Source organism: Serinus canaria, chromosome 6 (genome assembly GCF_022539315.1).
Source record: "Serinus canaria isolate serCan28SL12 chromosome 6, serCan2020, whole genome shotgun sequence".
Taxonomy (NCBI): Eukaryota; Metazoa; Chordata; class Aves; order Passeriformes; family Fringillidae; genus Serinus; species Serinus canaria.
In genome coordinates, this window is record NC_066320.1 from 18,487,813 (window position 1) to 18,514,552 (window position 26,740).

The 26,740-nt window shown below is 39.8% G+C and overlaps 1 protein-coding gene across 8 annotated transcripts in view; it reads right to left on the reverse strand.

Annotated features, from left to right (window-relative positions):
• PANK1 (pantothenate kinase 1) overlaps nucleotides 1-26,740 on the reverse strand; it is a 43,157-nt gene continuing 16,417 nt past the window's right edge. For 5 of the 8 annotated variants that reach the window (XM_018910802.3, XM_050975998.1, XM_030240985.2 and 2 more), the window contains 6 exons: nucleotides 17,843-18,195; nucleotides 9,092-9,345; nucleotides 7,369-7,545; nucleotides 6,846-6,969; nucleotides 2,090-2,215; nucleotides 1-1,489 (listed from right to left, as the gene is read on the reverse strand). In XM_018910802.3, the coding sequence (XP_018766347.1) occupies nucleotides 1,430-1,489; nucleotides 2,090-2,215; nucleotides 6,846-6,969; nucleotides 7,369-7,545; nucleotides 9,092-9,345; nucleotides 17,843-18,178 (1,077 nt within the window). In that variant the 5' untranslated portion in view covers nucleotides 18,179-18,195 and the 3' untranslated portion in view covers nucleotides 1-1,429. Of the gene's footprint in view, nucleotides 1,490-2,089; nucleotides 2,216-6,845; nucleotides 6,970-7,368; nucleotides 7,546-9,091; nucleotides 9,346-17,842; nucleotides 18,196-25,125; nucleotides 25,230-25,572; nucleotides 25,844-26,740 lie in introns of those variants that run through there. The other 3 variants (XM_050975997.1, XM_050975995.1, XM_009087306.4) reach the window with 3 other exon arrangements.

Genomic DNA, 26,740 nt, shown 5'->3' on the forward strand with positions numbered 1-26,740 from the left:
AACTGTCAAAACAGTAGTGGTCTTTATTTCCATCACACAAGTTAACACTTCAGTTAATATTACCATCTTTCAACATTCGGGAGATATGTAAGTTAATGACTTAAAAAAGTGAAATGTACCCCCTTCCAAAAATATACTGAATTCTATACTGTCCCTCTGATGAGTCATTTACTTTATGTGACATCACATACAGTCCTGCAAGACAAAATAATTTATGAATTGTTTTTCAGCCTCTCATTTGTGAGCCCTCAAGGTGTCTAAGGAGACCAAGTTTACACATGCTCTGCAGCAACCCAAGTACATGGATTTCAAAGGGATCTCAATTCAACTTGGGAAAACAAATCTAGAGAGGTCCACAAATCCAAAAAGGTAGAAAATACTGTATTGGAATAAACACCCAAATTTTAGTGTCCTGGAGAGGAAGTTAACACTAGTTTAAAAGCAGAAAATACTATAGTCAGTATTTTTCTAATTTTAGTAATTGGGCTTTTAATAATGCTGTTACCAGTTATTTTCAATTAAGAACAAGTTAAAACTTGCAGACTACAGAAAAATAACTGAAGACAATCTCCCTTTACCATCTAAGTGTGAATAACATCTTTACTATAGAACTCTTCATGTTGATCAGAGAATTCATCAGAAGCAGATTTTCATTTTAGTGTCAATTGAATAATTAAAATTTTAGTTCACATCTTCTTTAAATTTTTTTATTATAAAGAAGAATCAACCCTGCAAAACCAGCTGGTAGTCTCTTCCTGTTGCAATTCATGACCACTGAAAAATTACAATCTTAAACCTCCTGCTATTACGAAGCTTCCTCACAGTCCTTTGAAGAAATGCATTTAGCCACAGAATGATTTGCAAATTTTTTTTGGGGGGTGGGGGGGGGTGGGCAGAGAGATGTTAAAATATCTCATCTAATGAGGAAAGGAAAGGCAAAAAAAAAAAAAAAATCAATGACTAGTTTTCACAGTAAAATGCATCAGCTTTGTAGTTTCATTTGAAACCAAGAACAAATCATGAAACGTCATGAAAATAAGATAAATAAATCTCCTAGAGTGATTACTAAATGAAGTTAAAATTACCACACTAATCAGTAAACCCCAGAAGAAAAGCAGATGCCTCATATCACAGGTCCTACATTAAACAGTATCCATTTTTTAAAATAAATCCATAAAATCTGTGTGTTTGGCCACTTTGCACATTTTCCCCTATAAAATACAGTGTACAGAAAAAAAATCTCGTAATTCCCAGTATGAATTCTGAAGTATAAGGTCAAAACCCAGAAATTAAAGATCAGCTAAAAGGATTTTAAATTATGTACAAATCCAGCAGGTAGAACTACCATAATGGCTTCATTTCCATCCTTGTAGTGGCTTTCACTCTTACCCAGCAGCATCTGCAGTAGGAATCTCTTCAGACAGCTTCATCACTGATCATCTGTCATTTTAAGCATTTCTAGAAGAGCCCCAACAGCTCCAAAATAACCCTTTGAACAAAGGGAAAAAGAAAATCAAAACCAATCAAATTCCAAAATAAGACATAACATGAACACAAAGTTTTAAGTTTTGTTAAGGCAACTAAAAGAATGTCAGCCCTGCCAAATATTTGCTCTATCTAAAATATGATTTAATAAGATCATCCTTAGGTAGAAGAAAGGGCCTGATACTGGAAAAAGTCTTACATAGTTCCCCAAAATTATAAAAAAAAATAAAAATTACAACACCATAATACTGATGCTGTACTGAGGCAGGGCAGTTTCCATTATGGATCTGTCCATCTGGTAGTCACCTCAAAATTATGCTTACAAAAATGAATTATACTTGAGGTTCTCTTATACCAGCCCACACAAATGAACATTGCTGCTATCAGGGTCAGAAAGCAAATACGAGAAATGGGCAATGTTTAACAACACATACCACAAGATTAGTGATCAAACCAAGGAGGTAACAAGTAGTGTTTTCAAATGAATTTGTAAACTAAATAACATTTATGCAGAGCTTTGCTTGTGCATTCAATTCAAAGCAATGGCATTTCTCCCCTTTCAAGTTCACCAAAAAAGAACCAGAAGTTCAACACATTTCCTTACCTCATGTTCCAAAAACAGAGCTTTTAGCTGTCCCTTGGACCAATAATCCATAGCATATGCTAGCACCTTCATAGAAATCATATTAATTCTGAGAAAGTTGCCAACAAACACCACCTTGTCGATATTCTGTAAAATTGAATTTGAAAAATATACCAGAAAAATTATATTCAGCTACATTATTTGCCTCATTTAACATGTACCTCTGCCTCTAATACAAAGTTAAATGGCAATTTTAGGTTACATTTAAATACTTAAAACTGAGAAGTCAAAAAATATTTCAGTTACTGACTGCTAAGTTAGAGACATTGCAAGAGCAGGGAGGTGCAGAGTTTTATTCAAAAGAAAGTGAGAGGCTACTATCATAGATGATCAATATTTGTTTAAAATATTTAATAAGTGTCACAACCTTCCCAACATGACTCAGATTATGAGCATTTGGTGGTGGTGCTTGGTTTTTTTAATTGTATATGGCTGCACTGAAGACATCTTTCTCCCCTTGCATGTTAAATGACACAACTTTCCAGAGATCACTATGATTATTAAATGCAGATGGACAACCTCTGAAGGGAATCTGAGAAGGTTACATTACATTAGAGATGAGAAGGAACATCTTTCATTATCTATTATCAGGACTGTGACTCCATTTTCAAAAAGCAAGTTAAATGGGGACAACATAATAATACTTGATATATATGGCATTCCTTTGTTTCAAAGCTCATTTGAACTCAGTTTTCACAGGAAATTAAGATTTTTTGAACCATCGGGACTAGGCTGCCAATGAGAAAGCCACAGACCTTCTTACTTGCATGTACACCACTGCAGTAAGCAGTGGTTCTGTGTGGTGTTTAAACAATGCCCCTAACTATCTTACCAAGCCTAGTTCTGCCTGTGATGCACAAAATTGCACTTGCATTTTGCATTAAAGTACCAGATCATGTTCACCACACACTAGAATTGGTCTAGATGATTCAGTGGGAGGCCACATCCTGGAGATAAAAGCTTTTACAGGAGTCCTGAAGAGCCCTAGGAATGCATCTTCAAGAGTCTTCTGCAGGAGTTTCCAGAAAGGCTGCACAGCAGCTAGAATTAGCAAGGGTTACCCCTCTACATTGATCCAGCTCTATAAGGCCCAACACCTGGCCCTGCAGCAATTCCTGTGCTACAGCCACAGCCGTGCCATGCCCAGGACTGTGCCTGTGTCACAGCCCAGGGGACATCCTCACTGGAGTAGCCAGTGCTGCAGAGCCCATCCCCAGAGCTCATTCACGGCTGTGCGCTGACTGAGCAAAGGCCAGCCCTGACTGCCCTCAAACCAAACACAGCAACACAAACTTTACTGAAACCATTCCCTTCTGTCATCTATGCATCTATCTCCTCAGACTCTGTAGTCACATCAGCATGCATTCATACTCAGAAATTTATGAATGAAAATAAGAACTTCTTAAATTTCAAAGTGCTGCTATGGAACATGGCCAAGAGCACCCTGCATCCTTGGGTAAGGCAGTTTTGTCTCTGAAGCAACTTCTGACAAAGGAGGGACAAATACACAACTAATTAATTTCCTGTAGTGCCATAGCATAAAACTGATTAAAATCTACATTTCAATTTCACATGAATATGATTTTTTCTCAATATAAAAACAAAGCTACTGTTACCAGAAGCAATACCTAACACAGAGTATAAAAATTACTGCAAATTTTGAATCTAAAAGAACTAGTCATATCTACTAGAATAATAGCGTATACCAACATGCAAATTTCAATTTTGCTTCAAACATTCCTTGAGTTGACAAGGTGAAAAACTGTATTAATAATATAAACTTTCCTAAATTTCTGATCTGAACTAAAAACAAGTTTAGCGTTTTTCAGAATTTGAAATGCTACTCTTAAGTGAGTCTTGTCAATTTACTTTTAAATTGTCCACTGCTGAAACTTTCAAAGCTGAAAGACAGAAATCTTAAACTGCTGAAGAGACTGTGGTGACATGCTTATTTAAGCCAATCAAATTACAGCAACCTGGAAAAGACATGCACTCTTTCACTCTGCGGGGTCTTGTTAAATTGTTCAACTACCCTGCAGCAGAAAGCTATAGTATAGCTTTACATAGCATATTCACATTATTCACCAATATTATTGAATAGGGAAATCTAGATCAATAACACAATAAAAAACCTGCATATATTTTTGCAAGGCAGCTTGTTCAGATGCAAACTTACATGTTCTGCAAGTAAGAAAAGTATAAACCAGGAAATCAGTGCTGTGCCTAGGACAGACCATTTCAAAGGGTCTGTGGCCAAATGGTTCCAGACTATGGAATTTTTCCACCCCATTGCCAACTTTGTGCAAGCAAATTTGCTTTGAAGTTTTGCAGAAAGAATATTTCTTTTATTCCCCAGCCTCACTTTTTCCTGCACATATGCAAGTCATTTTCAACACAATATTAAAGCTGCAATCATTGGGAAAAACTTACCAAAAGTCATGCTTCAGGGCATAAACTGATTCTGTCAACCTAAAAGGAAGCTTTACCATAACCCTAATCTAATACATACAAGCTCCACAAAAGAATATCACATTCAACTGTTTATTTAGCTCTTATTTGAGGATTTGATTCATCAGGCTTGCTGTAACTCAGAGCCATGTCTCCCAAAGGCAATTTAGGTGTCTAGATTATTTAGGAGAGTGATACCACTAGGTTTTTTTCCTCAAGAGCAAGCTATCTGAAGATTAGCTTACTTGAAATGATACTGCATGGGTTTTTTTTAATAGTATGTAAAGCAATTAAATGAAGTTTTCATTCTCTAAAACTACAAAATCATTTACTTCAGGTGCTGGAAAAATTCTGCTATGACACTGTGAAATGAAGAATATTTAACACATCAATTCACATTCCTCCACCAAATTCTATGGATCACATCAGTTTTTAAGAGGCCTGCCCCCAGAACAAAGATGGTAGGAACTTTTTCACAGTGACTCAGAAGCATTAGTTTCGTTAGCAGCCTGTCTCCTCCTCTGTGGTTCCCTGCTGCAACTCTCCATGCTTTGATAGCCCTGTACAATGCTGCTTGAACTCCATGCCACAAGGCAACACTGTAAAGAAGCTGAAAGCAAAGAGAACACTGAAAGAGAATCATCCTGACTGAAAGAGTCAAATTGCCAAGAAAAAAAAAAAAAGCTATGTCTGTAGCCACTTTTCACAATGAAGTAAGGTTATCAGTGGCATTTGATAGGGGCATACACTGCAACTTGTGCTGATCAGGTCCTCCAGAGAGGAATATGAGCAAAAAAACCAAAATAATGGCATACAAAATCTAAAGAAGATAAAAAATGAACCTCATAGCAGTGCTGAAGAGACTTTTATCTCGTGATTGAGGAAAAAATGACAGATGAAGTTCAAATTTAGAAAGTGAAATGACAACTGAAAGGGGGAAAGATGCTTGATTATGCAGACACAATGATAGGGGCTCCTAATTAGCCACTTTTAAGATGATACCATGGAGGCACTGCTGATGATTTCCTAGAAATGAGTTCCATGCTCACAAAAATGAAATATTATGAACTGTTAGTAAAGAAGTTCTGAACACAAAATGTATCCATATGCCAAAATTTATCCATAAATTCATTGAGCAACAACACTCTGAATATCATATAAAAGTCTGATACTTCAATCTTAAAATTACAACCATAAAAAGATTAGAAAGACAAAACAAAGCAGTGCATTAAGAGGGTCTTTTTTTAGGTAAGGAGATTAAGTATTAGGACCTTTTGTCTTGGAAAGACCAAGAGGGAGAAGTAGCAAAGGTTGATTAAAAATCAAATCAAAATCCACACCCACAAAAAGTACTAATGATTAATTATTTACTATTTCTGATAAAGCCATAAGCTAGATGGGACCCAAGTAGATGGCAGTTTGGTGAGTTCCTTGGGTTTGTTTTGTTCAATTTTTCTGGCTCTGTGTGTTGTTGATTAAAAATATAAAAGCAGCAGCAATTTTTTCTACCAACAGAATGCTGTGTGGCTAAAACACCTACATATTAAAAAAAATTATATAAATTCATTATCTGCTCAGAGCAGATGAAAGGTATTAGTTACCTCATAATGGTAAAGGATGAAACCTCCAGATAAAAGCAAGGGCCTGAATGTTTGGCTTTGTGGTAGGGTTTGAGTTTGGTTTTGGTTTTTTTTAACTGCTGAAAGCTGTAGTGTATGGATGGAACAATCCATCCCTATTTAACATACCTAATGAAAAGAATATAATAAGCATCAGATAGGAGTCTCAGGAAAGAAAATGAACTGCATTTTATTTTTTCTGACACAATGCAATGGAACTTGCATCTATCCAAACATGTAACACAATTTCAACCCATCTTGCTATGGAAATAATCCAAGCAAAATAGTATTCAAAATAAATTCCATTTTGCTATAGTAAAACCTGTAAATAACTACAAAGTTACAGAGTAATAATTAGTATTAAAAACATATTAATATCTATGTATTACAGCTTGAGAACAAGTGAACACTCCAGGCTGAAACTCAATGCCTCAAAGATCTTTACAGACAATTTTTCTCCCCTCTACAGCCTTATGCTTTGCATCAAAGCATACACATAACAAGCCACAAGAGTTATGACATGACATTAAATATATGCATATTTACCAAGGCCGGTGACACAACTACTATGTCAGCAACTTGCATTTTTGCATCCTGATAATCTCAGTATGTTGTTTCTAAAGATTTTAAGCTCATGGTAAATAACTTACCTCGTTCAGTGCACACATGCGAGCAATAGAACCTATGTTGTTGGTGATGGTAACCAAAGTAGCTCTGGCCAAGTCCTCTTTACTGATGGAATCTCTCTTTTCTTTACTCATCATATGACCAAAGCTGTGTGAGGAAGACCATGTTTTTTAACATGAGATATTCAGGAGTGATGAAAGTCCTTGAAATTTTTACCAAGTAGCAAGCTTTGCTTGGATTTGATAACCATTCATTTGTGACAGATTTGAAAGGTGAAAAGGGATCTCATTAGAAAGTCAGAACAATGAGTAAGGACATTTCCAAAATAACTGTAATTTAAATGGAAGCAAACTGTATCAGGCATTGCTTACACCTGTTTAAAAAAAAGAGCAAGAAGTCGATGAGAGATCTAAGGACAAACCTCATGACACATGGAGTGACATTTCCACATGGACCCAGTGCATAGTCCAGGGATGATGCACTCAGTTTAGCATGCACAGGAAGTTTCTCAGGGGACTGCTTACAAAGAGCCCAATTAACACACACCTTGAGGCTACAGCAGACCCCTGAAGGCCAAAGCGCTCATAGTCTCCTCCATAGATATCCTTCACCAGCTTATCCACGTTGGTGCTGTCTCCTTTCGCGGCCATTTCCAGCGCTTCTTCAAACGTCTCGCAGCCAGTGAGCAAACAGCACAGGCCCAGGAACGTTCCTCCTCCAAGGCTGCAAAAGCACAGTCCCTTCAGACCAGCAGCTTGAACCAGCTTTCACCACAACCCCTCAGAGTGCCATTGGCAACATGCTGCACGCAGGTGCCAACTGCATCTCACAACCCCTCCCTCGAGGAGCGAACACGGACACTCTGCGCTGACTCCCTATTTAACACAAGTATGGTGTTAACCAAACCAGCCTTGAGTCTTTAATCCTTGCATAGGAGAATTGTACTAAAGGGTTAGCTAAGAATAAGGTCCACCCCAACACCTCAAATACCACTTTGCTATTTGTAGCACTCTAACAAGTTTTCTGCACAAGAATAATTAACCAGCAGAGCACTCAAATGACTGAGGAAAGAATGAACAGTGAACAAAGGTAAATCTATGAGGGCTGGCAGCCAAGAGAGACCTTGTCCCCCTAGCCAATGGCAGAAAGCATTCTGGTTGGCTGCTTTTCAAAGCAAGCCCAGCATCAGCCCTGAATGTTCTTTCCCTGCAAGAACTCTGAGCAAGGAGCAGTCACTTGAATATTTTGTAAAGGCTCAAGTACAATATTTACTGACTACATAAATTTAGCAGGGACTATTTAACTGTGTACAACATGTTGCTAACCCATCAAAGCTCTACTTTGAACTCTTCAGTCTTACAGACATGACCTTCAACTTACTAATCTCTACATCCTTCCTCATTCTTTCTTGGCCATTGACAAAGCTTATTTGCAGTGACTGCAGTCACAGCAACTGGAGCCACTGAAAACAAGGGGATCAGTGAGACACCACACTTGCACTTCATGAAAAAAGCACAGGAGGTCACATAGGAGCATTATTTAGTCCGTGCTCTTGGATTATTGGGCTTTTCAGAACACATCTCACAGAACTGTAGTATACTCAGTATTTGAACAGTAGAAAGCTCTGCACACCAGCCACAAGACAGTATTGATTTCATCACCTACAACAAGTCAACAACACACTGCAGTCATGTTTTTCTTTCCACAGTGGAAAGGATTAGAAGCATGTCTACCAAAGATGCCAAAATCTCTGTGCTTGAAAAAGACCCAGAACTGCAAGAAATCCAATGCCTCCCACTGAACTTGTATCCATCTCTACTGCAGATAGAGAAATGGCTCATGGCTACCACTGTGGCAAGGGTATGCCCTAAGTAAGGCAACAGAAGATACGTAATCATGTCATGTGCAGTATACAGGAGAAACTTTGATATGTATCATGTACCAAAAAACAGAAAGCAGGGGAGAGAAGACTCATTTGATGGGGCAGTTTTATTTTGGTAATACACAGCAAGAGATAGGAAATAGGTAAGAATACCAACAAGAGACTAAGGCAGGTCTAAAGTTGAAAAGATCAACGATTTCCCTGACATAGAATCTCTCTCTGAAGGTATCCTAGGATATTTTCAGCCTTGCTACAGGTAGGCTTTTTTAAAAGAAATGGGAATACATGCACAATTTGGAGCTGTAGCTACTGATCCCATTCTCTAATTCTACCTGTTCAGTTGTGAAGGAGAAAGAAAACAATTTAAAAAAACAAAAGTAAATTTACCTGGATCCTGTAACTCTTTTATAATTGTCCTTAGAATACACAGCTAGGATGCTGACCCCTGAGCCTATGTTAACCAGCAGCATAGGATATGGATTATCAAGGCAATAAGGCTTTTTCTGGCACTGTTCAGGATCTGTAGGATTTTCAAAATAATAGCACTCTGGTTGGCCATTGAAACCAACAGAATCAACATAAAGGAGGCCCTGGATCAAACAGTCCAATTCATCCAGTTTATAGAGCTGTAGATCAGCCATCTGTAAAAGAATAACAAGAAATTAAGAAACACACATTTCCTAGCATAACACAACACTGAGAAGGACAAAAGGTTCCATTGAAGCACTTTCATCATTTTAATAGTAACACATTATGCTATTTAAGCAGTACAAAGATCTAAGCATGAAGTCAAATAAAATCCACTGTCTGCCTGACAACAGGTACCTCCCAAAACAACGATGTGCTACACAGTAATGCCATCTAGTTCCTTTGAATTTGAGACATTCTGGGCTCTGCAAGCAGGAAATATTTCTCTTTCTTTGTATTCTGATGCAATAAACATCTTCCCCCTCATTCCCAGCCCAAGAGGAGCTGTGATCTGCAGCTTTTGAGCAGTATTAGACATATGCCTACACAGCAGCATTCCTCAGAATGCAAAGTACTTCAGCTCAATCCAATCACATTTCCCAGCAATTTAATAAAATTTCCAATAGAAGAATTAAGATATTCATGTTATGTAAATGCATTAAAAATATAGTGGATTTTTTTTTGTACATATCACTAGTTATTCTGGTTAATTTTTAAATTACAATGAGCACTTTAAAATGTCACATGAAAAAGAGAGGCATAACCCCTATGTTTTGTAAAAAAAATACAAAAAATCCAAATAAAAAGGTTTTCAGGCCCATGTCCCCAGCAGAACATAACTTAAAGAGAAGGTAGATAACCAGTAACAAAAGCTGACAAAGACATTCCCTCTGAGATCTTGCAGGTCACCATGACTGTACTTCAACAGACACGTCTACTTGCCACAGCATTCTATTGACTAGAATTATAAATAACATCCCTTTCTCAAAACAGGATACACTAACCAACTGTAGAAACCTTCCTTTCTATTGTTAAGTAGAGGAGAGGGCAAAAAAACCCTGTAAAAATACCCATCCAAATCCTGAGGTCATTTTCATCCTCATGCATGCAAAGCAGGTCATGCCTAACTCTACTTTCCAGAAAAAAAAAAAAAAAAAAAAAAAGCAGCTGAGTATAATGGAGTTATACAGTACACAGCTGGTTCTTCAGCATTTGCATACTGCAGGATGTTTTAATAACAGCTAATGGAGAAGATTTACATGGGTAGCTATGTGCTATTTTTAATTCTGGAAGCTATATTAAGTCACTATAAAGAGGGAAGATATTTCTGTGGAACAGCCATGGTCAATAGGTTACATTCTTTTAAGCTATTTAAATCTCCCCTGTAAAGACTTTGCTCTACTTGTACACAGCTCTAGCTTGCCCTAAGTGAAAGCCATCCCACTTTTTGGGTCTGTCCTTTTGTTTTACTTGCCACTCCTCGAATCCTATAATCAGGGAAAAGAAATAAGAACAAAAAGACCCCAAACCAGCAGTCTCAAAGACCTCAATATAGATCCAGTCATTCATAAGACAAGTGAGAGAGGTGGAAATAATTTCCTCTTGTTTATGTCTTTCTTCCTGCAACTTCTGCAATCCCTTCTTTTTTTTTTTTTTGGTTACCACATTGCAACACCAACTAAAACTATAGACACGCAACATAAAAGACTTGAACCATTTAGCTAGCAAATAGAATAAGCATAATTAATGAGAAAAAGTTTTTCAAGAAATGTTACAAAATTGTTAAGGGTACTTTGCAAATATCTTGGGTTTAATCAATTTCTAACTACTAGACCAAGAGGAAAAGCTCCAAGATATACACAAGACAAGGTACGATGCAAGGTATCAACATAATAAACCCTTCAGGCACTGTTTATCAAATGAACATTGCATGGAGTCCCCTAAGTGATCCCTCCTTATAGGATTTATTCAGTTCAACAAACATTGCACATATCTGGATGACAGAAGGAAACACTCTGTACTACCTTTGATCTTTCCCTAGGTTATGGGCTGTACAGTGTCAGTTTCCTCACCTTGGTGTGTAAGTTGGATGCAGCATGAGCAAACAAGATCCAACACATGCACCAATGTGCAGTGAACCAGGAGCTGTTGTACAGACGAGTCATTAGCAGGTTTATGGCCTCCACTGTCCAAACCCTACTCTAATGTAACCCAAATACCCAGCCACAAGCTGGTTTTGTCTGGTCCATTCTACACTTTTACAAACAGGTAAGCACCAGTCAGAGACCTTGCAAGACACAAACAAGTAATACAAATCAAAGAACACTTCTGACACCAGTACAAAACCACAGATAAATCCCTTGATTCTATGCTCTCCAGTCACCTCGCCAGCTCTGTAAGAACAGAACAAGAGAAACTAATCAGGTTTTTTCTCAAGCACTACACAAAAAGCTTTTATTCAGTCCAGCCCTCCATGTATAAAAGACACACTAAAATTTGTTCTGCTTTTTATAGCTCTGTGCTATATTTAACAGTTGATATACTGTAAGCAGAGTCCTATTACTGCTTTCTTTTATGTATGATATTCATAAGAGACTGAAAAACTATTTTCCTGTGTCATTGCAACAGTCTGGTTTTGATTTTTGGAATAATCAACATAGGCATCAGTATTCTATGTCAATCCACCTTTCTTCAGAGAACCAAAAGCTCTGCAGCCACCAGACACCCAAAGCTCCAAATAGCTGACTGAGCCAACAGTGTTCTTATTTCTAAACAGAAATTAGGGCAAAGTTTCAAGAAATGTAGTAACCCAGTCTTGTACAAGAAGGCACAATCGAGCCACAGTCACAATTCAGTCCCTTTCCCTGCATACACAACTGTGTATTTGCTCACAATGTCTCAAAGCACCAAAACTGCACTCAGAATAAAGGCACCTGTAACCATTGTAAATTATTTACAAGTAGGCAAATATTTCTTCCTGCTGCCATAACGTGACCTACCACACTCTACTCACCCTCAACTTTTAGCTGTTCAAACCTCTTCTCTTTAGAGGAACCAAAATTTATGCGCAAATATGGATAACAAAAATGGAAGCCTTGTCTAGAAGCACATTTTAATTGGACGTTTTTCCTACAATTCCAAAATGCATTTGCAGATATTTTCCAGCCCTTTTCAATTCCTAACGTGAAGGCAGACAGAAAAATGGCCAACTTACCCTACTCTGCACTACTGTAACTATATTTAGCACAGTGCCTCTCTAGAGGTTATGTCAGAAAGTTGTGCTATGAGAAGAATAACTGCAGAACAAAGTGGTATACAGGACCCTGGAAGGAAAATTTATGATGATTACAGAGGAACCACTTGGAAATTTTCTTAAAGAATAATTTTTCAGCATTATAGCCAGACTGTAGCTATTCCTCTATTTATAAGACTGCTTTTTAAATACTGGGGAAGGGAACAAAACACTTTAGACCTCAAGAAACTCTTCAGGACCATCAAAAGGAGTGACTTAGTACTTCAACCATGCTTGCAAGCAGGTGCAACACACCAAGAGAAAATAGCCAGCATTTCCCCCATGACCTTAGCATCACACTCCTGAAACACAGCTGATTTAACAATACAAAAAAATCTGTTGCTACTGTGTACTGTGTACAGATGCCATTCCAAGAAAAATCAAAGACCATCTCTTGTACTCTTGCAAGAAGTGCTGGGAAATTGTGTTACCTGATGAAATTTAGATTTGGATTTCTTTGTTGTCTGCCTTGTTTTTTTTTTTTTAAATAGTATAATAGCATAACCTTAAAAAAAAAATCTGTATTCAAGTACCAAGCAGTATAAAAAGAAAAAAAATCCAGCTTGCCTGTGCTTTCAAATCTGTAAGTACATGTGTCAAAGACTTGGGTCCCGTTTGTTTCTTATTGTGGGTGAGCAAATACATCCATTTCAGCAAGGTGAACATGAAACAGCCCAGTCCTCTAAAAGTGAGCAGAGGGTAGCCATGACATACATGTTTTGGGGTTGAAGTCTAATGAATCACCATTGGTGTGCAGACATATTTTCAATTTTCAGCTCATGATACATTTCACCCACTTTTGCCATATTCTGGTGAACACTGCAGTTGCAAGTTCATTTTTCGCTTAGACTTTCAATGAGAAATATGATTTTTTTTTCTGTAAAAAAACCTGTTAGGAACATAGCATCTGGCAAGTTTTTAATTATCAATTACAACAGCTTCATTTACTATGTCACTGTGGCTTTTATGTCTGCTGGGCATTGCTCCAGTTTTTATTTCTTAGAATAGCTTACAATCTAGCTTTTTTCCTTCCATCTCTTCTATTTTCACAAAGACTTTGTTTCTTTATATTTTGACTATCTTAATTTCAAACCCCAACCATGCTACTTTTATGGAGCTGCAAATAAGTATTCAAACAAGACAAAGTCTAATGCAAAAAACCCTGCAATTCCAACATTCACTCAGGCAGAAGATTCACTCTGTATCAGCTTTGGGCGAAAAAAGCACTCATCAGGAATTCTATGCAGAGCTCTACTCCCTTGCACAGGAGCCCTAAGGATCTCTCATCTCTCTTGGCAGGGAAGAGATGCACATTGTTTCTCCCATTCCCTCTGAAGAGGTTACTTTACCCATTCTCTGGATGCCTCTTTCAACTCCAGCCCAGCCCCTACAGCCTGAACAGCTGCCTCCAGCCTCCTCAGCAAGAAGATTTTTGAGTCTCACACTAACTGTGAAAGGGTTACACAGCTTACTCATCCTACAACACAGGACAGTGAGTTTATTTGTTTTAAGATGAACACAGTCTATAAGTCATCCTCAGGCATTCAGCTCATAGCCCAAAGTCAAGCCTTAGAATTAGCTAATAACTGGCACAAGAAAATCGCTATCCAACAGCCAAACTCACTTTTAAATCATTTTCCTTTACAGGAAAATGAGTTTGAGTCTGTGTTGGTAAAGAGATTTCCTTCTTCCCCTGTACCAAATGTTCCTGATTAAGTGATTGGGCATTTTTAGCACAGATGCTGTTTCCACTGAAGATAGCAATAAAATTTCTATTAAGACAGGGCAGGTTCTGCAGGTGTCTGTTCAGGAAAGGAATACAGAGATCCAACCTTTGAGCCACTGCAATCAACAGAAATTTTATAATAGAGCAGGTTTTAATCAAAAGTCTGACTAGTCCTTCCTCCCCTCATCCTGCCGATCCTTTACATTTAGTTGCTTTACAAAACTGAGTGTCAGCCAAAAAATTTATTCCTCATTACATTAACAGCAAACTTCTGTGCAAGTAATGTGTCTGTGCTATCATGGAGGAGTCACAGAGCACAGAGAGATCTGTCTCACAAGCAAGTCTAAATACTCCTTAGTTTCACAGAAGTGGTTACTTGAGCATTTACAGAATATGTGAAGTGACATAGCTGGGGAAAGGAGGAAGGATTATCAGAATTAGGTTGCAGATTCATCCATGCCTTAACACCACTGTTACCTGAAAATAAAGACTGCCAGCTATAAAGACCATTCAGAGTGATGCAGAGAGGAGGTAAAAAAACCCAAAAAAATGCAAGAAAAAAAAAACCCTAGGCTGGAAACAGTCCTTTTGGTGAATTACTTACTGATGGTCTCTTCAATGAACGTTAAGTATAACCATATGGTTGGTAAAATTATTTCTGTGGTCTAGTTTAATGAATAAAGTCCATTTTCCTACTTCTAGGGTAAGCACTCAGTTCTTCAGAATGAGTCACAGGATTTGCCAAGCTACTGATTGACAAAAGATCTGACATACTGCCAGCAATCAGCAAGCAGACCATGGAGACTTCTTCAAGTATGCACCTCTCCAACACTGCAGATCATATGAAGGAGGTGAAATAGCTAAACCTAGGTAGCTTTGTAGATTTATTTACCTTTTTATAGAAAAATAAACAGTCTTAAGGTAAACAGAATATGTCTCACCATTGTATGTTATTTTTTAATACACAAAAGTAACAGAGATGTCTAGATCAAACCTATTTAACTTATTTAGGGATTCAAAACCAGACAAAGGAACAGAGACAAGTAACACCAGGGTATTTGCCTCTCTATTTTAAGGAGAAAAAGCTTCTATAAACTTAGAAAGCTTCCTTCCTTGGGATTTGAATGTTGTTTTGCAATGTATTGGGATCTTTTGTCCTAAATCTATGCAATCTTACAGTCACATTGAGAAATACTGTGAAAAGACAAGTAACTTAAAAGCTTATACAAAGGAAAAAAAAAAGGGCCAGAACAAAAGAACGTTAGCTAGATCAAATGAATTTACTAACATTTAGCCAGATTTTTTTAATTAAAATAACAACATTCACAAACATATCTTAGTTTTTCCACACTACTCCTAAGTAGCAAATAGCATATAAGGCATTTTAGAATACTGAAACCTGCAGCAGCAAGATTTAGACTTGGCACATATTCTCTACTTCTAGAGGTGAATTAGTGGTCAAATACTTGAAACAGGTATTTCAGACTTTCACAGAGCAGTCTTGAAGCTGTTGTCCAGTGTCAATTAATACACAGCAGAGCCCACAGATAGCCAGCTGCTGTTACCATGGCTAATGAAGTGGGACAATTTAAGAGCCAGTACCCAGAACATGCTGCCCTTTGAGAGAGATTAAGCAAGCAAACCTCCATGTAATGGATAATATTCTGCTTCTGTAATTCTCTAAGGATATTAGAGTTTGAGCCAAGAAACACTTGCTGTGAAGGAAGCTACGGAACTGGATAGCTGTAAGAGGTGTCCAAAGCACTCCCTTTAGTGGAAGTGCACTTCACTGATAGCTTTATGCCAGAAAACTCCCCAGACAGCCTTTATAGGGTTTGTTTTAAACTACTTATAAGTGTATGGTTGTGTTCACAGGGGTCCCAGGATGAGGGAAGAGATGAGGATCTGACTCCATGTTTCAGAAGGCTTGATTTATTATTTTACGATATATATTATATTAAAACTACACTAAAAGAACAAAAGAAAGAACTTAATCAGAAGGCTTGCAAGCAAAGGAGAAGAATGGAATGATAACAAAAGCTCCTGACTCTCAGAGAGTCCGAGCCAGCTGACTGTGATTGGCCATTAATTAGAAACAACCAACATGGACCAATCAAAGATGCACCTGTTGCATTCCACAGAAAGTCCTAAACTGACCTCCCATTGTCACTAAAGAATGTGGCCTGAATCATTCCCAGGACATAAGATACTCAAAAACACCTCAACTGAGGCCACATTACCTAGAACTAAAACTCACCTCCTACTGTGGTGCCAACATCCTTAAACAACACAAGGCAAACAAGGACTTTTTGAGGACTTAATCATCAGTAGACTAACTTGTAAGGGACTTGCAGTCAGCCTAAACAACAAGGGATCTTGCACTAGTAGTGGTCTACTACACCAATTCAGAAACTTGATAATCCTTCCTTGGACATGGAAACAGTCTAATATTCACTGAAAGTGACTGCAAAGCAGCCTAACAGTTGGAATTCATGTTGAGCTCTTACAGCATTCTTTATCTCACTTAGAATCCTGGTCATTTGGTATGTGAGGATATTGATGATGGGAGGGTATTTACAGAGAAAGAACCCTCATGTAAAGCAGGAATGGATGCTTGGGAGTTAAAACTGAAGCACACGGAGCCAAGGACTGCAGTTGACAGCAGCTGTTGATTCAGTATGAGGCCTCCCTGGACTGAAGCACAGACAGAAAAGCAGCTGTAACCTGCCATACCCAGTAGCCATCCCTCTCCCTCAAGATCAGGTCAAAAGTTAGGGACACAAGTGCCAGACTCACCAGTCAAGTAAATCATTTACATTAGTCTTAGTGACACTGTTCTGGGACAATCAGATTTGCCTCTTTTTCACAGAAAATAAATAAAGATATGTCCCAATATAGATAGATGCACAACAGACAACTGCCTCCTGAAAGCTTTTTTTCTTCAACATGGTTTGTACAACAGCTCTTCGATGCTTCTGCACCACAACCAATTTTTGAAAAATACTCTAGTGCAAAACTTCACATTTACATCAGCTTCTGGAGTTCCCTGCAAAGGCTATTTTTAAATCTTTGGGGATCTGAGACCTACTCATCTTATGAATTGCCTTTCTTTAAATGGCACACTCACAGAATTGAAATCAAAAGCTCCTGGTATTATTATGTTCCCACACACTGTCTCTCCCCCATGCTCCAAGAGTCTTCCAGACTCTTGACTTCAGTCTGTTTGAAGGCTAATACAAAGGGAAGGGAACCTGAATCAAATCTCCAGCCTGTATGGTTTCATATCTGTTTTTCAATAAATAACCAGTTTGCAAGTACCTGTAGTGTCAGGATTCTAGGTTGTCATAAGATACCCTCAGTTTTTTCTGAAGCATCTGATCATCACAGCCGTAGTCTAAAAAAACTCCACCTTTACTAAAACATCCTGCATAGAAATACTTCAGTAGAATACCCAGCAAGTAGAATACCCTTCCCTCCCCCCTCCATGTTCTCAGCAATGTCACCAATTAACAAACGTGAATTGATTCTGTTGCTCCTAATCAGTTAGGACGGGCTAAAAAAAAGTTATTTTCCCAGCAAGTTTTAGTAGATGGGCTCTCATGATGTTTTTCCAAAGTGCCTCCCACTGAACCCATGTGAACTGTTCACGTACCGTTCTAAAGTCTTCCTCAAACTTGTAAGCACCACCTCCCGTGGCACAGAGCGTAGTGTGCAAACTGGAGAAGTTCTTTTCACTCCCCATCTGTATGAACCTGTGCATGGCACAGCTGGGAAAGCGGATGAAGTGCAGGTTTCCTTTGCGTCCACACAAAGTCAAGTTTTTCAGTTCCAGGTGGACATCGCGAATGCCAGTTTTACCATAGGCTGTATTGGAGGTCAAGTATTTCCTAATGCTTTTCAGGTTTTCCACCTCCTCCTGCTCCTCCTCTGCAGTAATGTCCTTAGGTTCAAAGTAGACCAGTTTAACCAACGTTCCACCGATATCCATTCCAAACCATGGGAATGCTAAGAACAAGGGGTTTGGGGAGGAAAAAAGAGAACATCACTATGAATACACAGGGTAGATAAATCACTTAAATCATTTGCTGAATGACAATTCAGTGCAGTCACAGTAGCAGTATCTATTCCTGAGAACTGGGAGTCATGTCCAATTCATATGCTTTAAATACATCTCTAGGTTAAGCCTTCATAAAGCCTCAGTTAAGAAAAAGAAAAAGGAAAATCTCAAAATATTCTTGTCTGAAGAAGCAGACCTTAATAAAATGAAAACATTTTTTCCCAGGAAATCATTTTACTCTTCAGTCACTACCTCTTGACAGAGCACATTTACTGTATTTCACCCAATCAGCACCAATGAGTGAGAAATGAAATTGTATTTCACCCAATTGGCTCCAATTCTGCTTAGAATTAAGGAGACCAGGAGGAAGAAGAAACAACTAAACAAACAGGAGAAGGATATTTCTCAAGTCATATTCCCACTGTGTAACATCTACAATTGCCTTTCCAAGCTCAGTCAGAATTTCCACCGTCTCAAGGCTGTGTCTGAAGAGGAGCAATACAGAGCTCCCATTATGCTGGAGGCCTTCAGACTCCAACCCACCAGAACCAGCAGCTCTGTTGGACTGCAACACTTGCATGTAGTAGCCAAAAGTGAGCTGGCTTATGTTCAGTGTTTACCACTGAGAGACCTGTCCTTTGAGTGTAGACTCCCTTTGCTAGTATATGTGTTAGTCTATCACATAATTACATAAGAAATGCCACTATCTGCTTCTCAGCTTGCCACAGCTGGCCTCAGTCCTCCAAAACCTTTGTTTTGTTAATAGCAGGAGAAAATGACTATGGAGAACACCCAGCAGAAGACAGTAACTGAATCAAGCTGGTCTCCCTGTTCCACTTACATATATATATATATATATATATATATATATATATATGCATACATTTTAAATAGTAAGCCAGTAACATTATGAAAGAATAAGAATTAAGAATACAAAACCTCTACACAGGCACTGCAGATGGAGGGAGCTAGCAATGTTTCTTAGAAAAACTAAATTAAAAGTCCTGAGTATATGATTAACATCTAAGACACACTTCTAAAATAGCAGTCACATAATCACCTTCCTGATTTTCAGGGAGAATCAGGTGGACTTGCTAGAAAAATGTTTCTATCAACTAGGGCATCCCAACTTAGTGTTATTACAAACTTGAAACCATAAATACCATATGCATAGCTGATTATTCTGCCAGTGAACCTAAAAATAAACAACTTGGGGCAAACACTTTAATAAGCATAGGAGGTACTTATCACACTGTCCTTATTCATGTGATCACAGATCACAATTAAGTTACTCATCTTCAGGCTGAAAGAGGCTGTCTTTTTTGCTTACCCTAAGTGTCTCAGCATCAGCTGGATGAATAATTTGAAAGTCTTAAATTCTCCAATTTTTAATATGCTCTCCCTGCCCAAACCAATCCTTAAATGTCAGGCACTTAAAACAGTTATTTCACTTCATTGTTGTATGCCAAGAAATTGAATCATCAGTTTCTCCTCCCAGTTCCCCACGGACAAGGCAGGCATAATGCATAAACTCCAATGAAGTAGCTGTTATCTGTTGTAAGGTCTAATTTTTTTTCCCATGCTATGCAAGCTGCACAAAGACAGTGAAATTAAGTCTAATTTGAGTCTCATGTATCACACTATGCAGATATATGAGAGTCCCCTGAAACTGGAAGAATTCAAAACAAGTGCGTTTAAAACAGGCTTTATTTAAAGAAGAAAAATATGTTATAGACTAACCTGCAACTCAAACACTTGGGAAAGTACAAGGTAAATATTTATGTGAAAACTGTCTCATCCACACTGCACAACATTGCAATGCAGTGGAGCTCAGGCTGCCAATCCCATTAGTGACTTACACAAATCTTAAATAAAGCTACTGAGAAGTTTACCTGTCCCACTGGAACAGAAAGTCTCGTCCTCAGATCTATCTTAACTATGCAAGTGGGAAGTTTCATTGTAAAAGCAGCATGGCTGGACTATGCAATAAGGAACCAACCTGTAGCTAAGTATAAGGCATTTTCCACTATTTTTCATGAAGGGCATAAAACCTGCAACACTCTACCTGTACCAACATTTGTTTGAAAGCCATAGTGTAGATTTCATCTTTCAAAGAGGCAAGAAGTTTTCTGTCTTCCTATCAAACACAAGCCCAGCAATAAAAGTGTTAAAGTAAGCACTAACAGCTGAGAGTTATTCATAAATGACTGCCAAGACATTTCACTTTACATCTTAACATTTTAAAGAGTTATAACCAAGTAATTCACAAAGAATAAGTACTGTAGAAAACAACTATGAAGTTTCTTCAACTCTGCATAATTCTTGGGATAGCTACGCATAATGCTCGCATTTATAAAGTGAGCAGAAATACCAGGACACTTTTTTTTTTAGTTTACTCTCTCTGTGAATCTAAGTTCCTTTCATTTTGTTGTGAGCCAAATGGACTGCTGCAGAAAGAAAGGAACTTTGCTTTTAGAACACCAGTGGTTTTCTTCAGCACAAATAAAGACCCCAAGATCAGACAACAAAACCAGATATTTTAATTATGCAGAAAAAACAGCTTAGTTTTCTTCTCAACTTCTAACACCAGCTTTCTGTTGGAATTACTTGCAATAATTCAACAACCATCTGGACTGGCTGACCAATGGGAATTAAACTAAGTCTCAAAAAAGTCACACTGAAATTCATATAACTTTTGCACAACTGGAGTGAGAGTAGAAACACTTCTGTATTCCAGTGATTATTTTAACATGTATCCATTGTATCTTTTGTTACTATCAGTATGTTCCAAATCAAAATGCACCGCTGACCCACCATCAGTTCTTTTCCATATCTATATAAAATTCATCTCAACTGGTACCTATACACTTGAACCTTCCTGGTGCCACTGAATGTGGTGCTAATGGAAGTGTGCACACAGACTGAAGGTGCTCCTGAGGTTTGCTGCCTCTGTGAATACAGAATAAAATGATTCAGAGGCCATCGAAATTAACAGAGCCCAGTACTACAACCAGTGGGTATGAAAGAAAAGTGTTTGTAGATAAGTTTTCCACAGACTTGAGGGAAAATGGGGAGAATTGTGGAGGAGGTGTTTTGTTTTTTTTTGGGGGGGGGAGGGGGAATGGAGGGAAGCAGTGTTTGAGGTTTTCTGCTGGTTTGTTTTTAAACTGGAAGCTGGAAGTCCAGCACTTCATTGATGACCTGGATAAGTGCCCCTGAATTACGAAAAGACAGGAAAGCAAGGAGGGGGAAAGTAAAATCCATCCCACCCACATCTCAGGTTGATCACAGTCAAAACTGTGTGATCTACTGTGAGTAGTAAAGACACCAGATATGTTGCAGAAATATTCTCACAATGTAAACAAATGCACTTCTAAATTAAAATTGTCTGATAAGGCTAATGAGCTGATTTCTCTGTTTCCAGGAGGTATGCAGCATACCTATTGGATCTGTTGAATCTATAACTGGGGCAAAACCAGAACAATTCTACTGCATTGCTACACAGCAGTAAGTAAAAAAAAAAAAAAACCACTGTAAAATCTAGTTTTATGTCCCATAGAACCAATACAGAAAGCATCAAGAATCATCACATGTTTGTAGAAGTCTAGCATAAACCAAAGACTCTACTCATCTATTTTAAAAAATAATTCTCTTTATGTTAATAAACTGTGCCAACTACTTAGTGCTTTCTTATCGTGAGATAAAAATCTGTACTAGTCCAAAATTTAGCTGCAGAAGCATGTGACAATGCAAACAGAAGGTATCTACAGCATTGCATAAGTAGGTAATCTGATGCACACCAACAGCTGTGTATCTGGGGCAAAGGTTCACTCACGAGAAATTCCATGATACATTTTACCTAGTTTCTGCATTAACTCTGGAGTATCAGGCTATTCCTACAAGGCATTATTATATTCAGATTTCAACACCTTGTATTTTTAAAAGTTAACACACAATATAATGAGGGCATGTGGAAAGTTGGAAAGTAAATATCAAATCACAACATCCTCCTCACAGACAAGAGCTCAGGAGAAGCAAGAATGAGAGGGAACTCCTGGGTCATCAAGTAACATTTAACCCATTAAAGAAGATAACCAAGAGTAATCCTTTTCATACCTTTAACCAACCACCACATAAGGTTAGCTGAATCTTTTTGCTCCTCAACATTCAGAAAGAGCTTGTGCTTGAATCCTGCTGGTTAGAACATTCTTTTCTCTACCTGAGCCCTGGATTTATTCCTGACCAGTTTGCAGCAGTTCCTTCTTTGGCCAAAACTGTTTCAAGTTATACATCTCCCTTGTAATACCTGTATTTCCTCAAGGACAGATACACTATTTCAATTTTTTTATCAATAATTTGAATGGTGGTATCAATACTCTGATATCTTAGTCATAAGTATCTCAGATGAAATATCTTAGTTTCGGCTGCTTTTCTTTCTGAACATACATATGTTAAAATCCTATTACTTCATTTATATTTCATTTGCATTGTTTGACACTTTGATGACCCTGTGTTAATTGGGTCTAGAAGAGGTGAGAGAGCCAAAAACAGTAACGGGAAAAAAAATCAAAACAACACGCACATAACATGACATAGTATTCTTACAGCTTCTGAAAGCTGATTTTTATTAAAAAAATAGAGCTATAATAGCTTACACAAATTTCTCAATTACTTCTTCCTGTTTTACACAGTTATAAAAAATAAAACGGAAGCATCTTTTTTTCTTTGAACGAAACTAGAATAGGTAGCTCAATAAAGGTATTATATCTGCTTTCTAATTAAAGTTTCCTCAAACCTTAAAAAGCTAAAGCTAAATCATGCACACATATCAGGTGAAGCTTTCCAGTTCATCCTCAGTAGCAGGGGCATATTGAATGTCTTCCTCCTCATCAGAAGAGCAGATAAAACCTAAAAGTTACAACCAACCCCACAAAGAGTTCAAACCCAAAAGCAGAGAGCTTTTTGTTAAAAAGGTGTGACCATCCAACAAATGTAGTTATATTACCACAAAATGATTTGAAAAAGAAAACTGACACAAGCCTAATATCCCTGACAACCCATTTACTTAAATGAAGGAAAAAAGAAAGCCAAGACAGGATTCCCAGCAGAGGCTGTACCAGGAGTCCTCTCTCACTGCAGGCTTATCAGCAAAGCACACTGGTATCATGGGGAATCTTCCCTTCTGAGAGGGGAAAAAGACTTGTGAACATAGAATTCTACCTTACTTTGTTAGAAAGTAGAAACAATCAAGAAAATAAGAGTTTAAAGGAATAACTGCTGCAGAAAGATAGGATTCATTTGCTGAAATATTGGGAAATGCCAATTAGCTCATTAACTTCTCCACCACACAAAGCAAACCCTACAATCAATACTGTTCTCACATGCCATGTGGCAACTGCACTTCATTTTGCAATCTATCCTTAAGAAAAGAACAAACATCTGCAAAGGTCAGGATTAAAAGCACCAAACAAACCAGTAAAAATGGTAATGAGTAGTATTCACTAGAGGAGGATGCAGTGGAAAGGCATGCAGTACCAGGACAATTTGCCATCATTATTGCCTGTATGACTAATACTAGATTTCAAACCTTTTATTGTACAAAATACACCATATATATTAAAAAGCATATCAGCAAGCATTAATGCATTTTAATCAGCCAATAAATTGCCTACAAAATAGTTCTATGAAGCACTTTCCTCAGCTGCTGTTTTCAATAAAGCCTCATTTCACTAAAACTCCCCACCTGAAGATTCAGTTGTTATACATCTTGGGCAATATAGTCAGTCACCTATGCTTTTTATTTTGATGGGCTCTTTTTTCCCCTCAAGATGGGATGGAAATTCCAAAGCCCTCCTTCTTTCTTAATCAAGTGATTACATGAATTTCTAAAAGCTTTATTCTTTGTTTCAAAACAGTTTTTACTCTTATGGAGAGTTTGATATGCAAGTGCTGATTCTCCTTGGTTACACCAAACCAAAATGTAAGCCAGTCCAAGTTCTGCAGGTTGTGTTCATGAAAAAAACGTGAAGCAGTACAAAGACTACAAAAACAGTTTGTGACAGAGAAGACTTGGTCACTGATAGGTTAAATTTGATAGAGGACTAAATTAACTATCAACAGGTCCTGTAAGCACTTCATGATTAATCAATCAGAGAACATTCTAAGGGAAAGTGGCATGAGTAGCTCACCAAAAGCATTGCAAAAGTCTAATACGCAGTCCTGTGAAAGGTACAGCTCTTTAGGCTGCTTCTGAATATTTTGTTCTGTTTAACCAGGAAAGTTGGTTTTAAATATTCACTTCAAAATAAAGGAAAAAACCCCAAACCCAGATTAGCTGAATGGACACTACTTCCTACTGAGTAGAAACATCTTTAAATTTTGGCAGCCGACAGCTGCGATCCTGACTATCCCTATTATCCTTTTGGAACATGCTGAACTTGCAACAAAGAATCAAACATTTGTGGGTTTATGTGAAGCGCTAGCAAAGTAATAGTGAAAAGAAACTTTTTCCCCTAGACTGTTTTACTTGCAGGGTTTACCATGGAAGAATTATTCAATGCCTCCAAGTAAGCAAGACTACTAATCAATAAACCATAGAGAATTAAGGAAGTATAGAATTAACAAATAGGACGCTTGAGTCTCAGGCTTAAAACCAAACCTGAAATAGACTACCAGTTCACGAACACTTCCTAAATGAGAAGCACATTACAAATTTCAGCTGTTTACAAATATTTTTTCCCCACCAGTCAGAATAACTTGCGCCGGGTTCCCAGATTCACTTTTTCCTTCATTCTAACAACGTTTGGGAAAGGAGCACACACTAAGCCCGCGGAGCCTTCCCACGCTCCAGAGCGCCCCGGTGGCCCGGCGTTACTCACAGTGTTTCTTGGGCACTATGAGCTTCATGCGTGCGGCGGGGAAGCGGCGAGCGGGGCAAGACCCTGGGCACCGCCCGACGCGCTGCTCGGCAAGGAGCGGCCGCCCGCCGCCCGCCCGCGTTTGTGCCGGGCCGCCGCTCCCCGCCTGCCGCCGCCCCATTGGCGCAGGGCGGGCCCGGCCCACGCGGGAGCGGGGCCGTGCCCGGGCGGCGCCGCCGCATTGGCCGGCACGGGGCCCTCGCTCCGCCCGCCCGGCAGCCGGCGCTGGGGGGTGGAACGCCCGGGGCGCGGAGCCGGGTGGCCGTCACCCCCGGCCGGGCGGTGCTCCGCAGGGAGAGAGGCGGCGCGGGACCCGCGGCCGCCTGACACCGGGCCGGGCTACGGCAGCGCCGCGCGGCGAGGGCCGGGCCGGCGCCGCTCCCCAGAGCCGCCGCGGTCATCACTTACGTGGCCTGTGCCGCCGGCCCGAGTCCACCCTCCGGCGCAGCCTGCATTTCTTGGCCGGGGAGCCGTGGCTGAGCGGCGGCAGCTCCGGGCGTAGCAGCAGCTGGTGCAGCGGCTCCCCGCAGCCGCCGTTGCTGAGCGGCGGGCCCGAGGGGTGGAAGCCGTTCTGCAGCAGTCCGCCGAGCAGCGAGCAGGAGGCAGCGGCGGGCGGCGGTGGCCCCGCCGAGGCGGCGGGCTGGGCGCGGAGCTGCTCGCCCATGGCGGCAGCTTCTCCCCTTTGTCTCCCGGCTCAGGTCCGGCTGGGCGCGGCGAAGCCTCCGTTCATGCCGGCGCCCGCAGCCCCGAGCGCTGGGATGCGGCGCCCGCCCCCCCGCACGGCGCAGGCGTCCTGCCCGCAGCGCGCTGCAGAGGGGCGGCCGCCGCCCTCGCCGGGGACGCGGCGACCCCCCCCGCCCTGGCAACGTGCGCGCTCCCGGCACCGCGCCCCGCACCTGCGGGCTCCGCCGGCGGTCCCGGGAGCGCGCCGGAGCGGGCGGCGAGGCACGGCCACTGCAAGCTGCCCCCGGTACCACTGCGGCGTGGCCCGGCTCCCGCGACCCTGCTCGCTGGTGCACACTGAGCAGGCTGCCCCTGGCACCGGCTGCGAGGTCATTTTCGCTTCGGCGTACCATGGCGCACACTCCAGTGACTCAGGTATCTGTGTCTCGGAGGCCTCGGTGCGTGTGCTCCCAGGTACGCCTTGCACCTCACACAAAGTTCCTTATGCATCGGTAGGAACGTTCAACTTTTTGTCTACAAACGTTCAACTTTTTGTCTACATTGTCACGTGTCACTCAGCAACTTAGACAGACTAGTGTGACCTTGAAACACTTGAATATGTTTGACCTCATGCTTTTTTAGTATCTTAGCTTTCCCTGCACAGCACTGATAATCTTGTGACTGTGATTTATTTTCTGACCGCTGAGATATTCAAGTACAAAAATGCATTTTCTGAACAGAATATATCAACTATCAAATGGAAACTGGGTGAACTGTGCTCTGGTGTCATGTGTAGGCTTGAAAAGAAACACTTACTGCATTTTGCTCTGCACACAAAGGTCATTTCTTTATACAAACTGCCAGTCACGATATACATGGTTGTCCTTAAGGTAAAAACACGTCTCATAGTGGC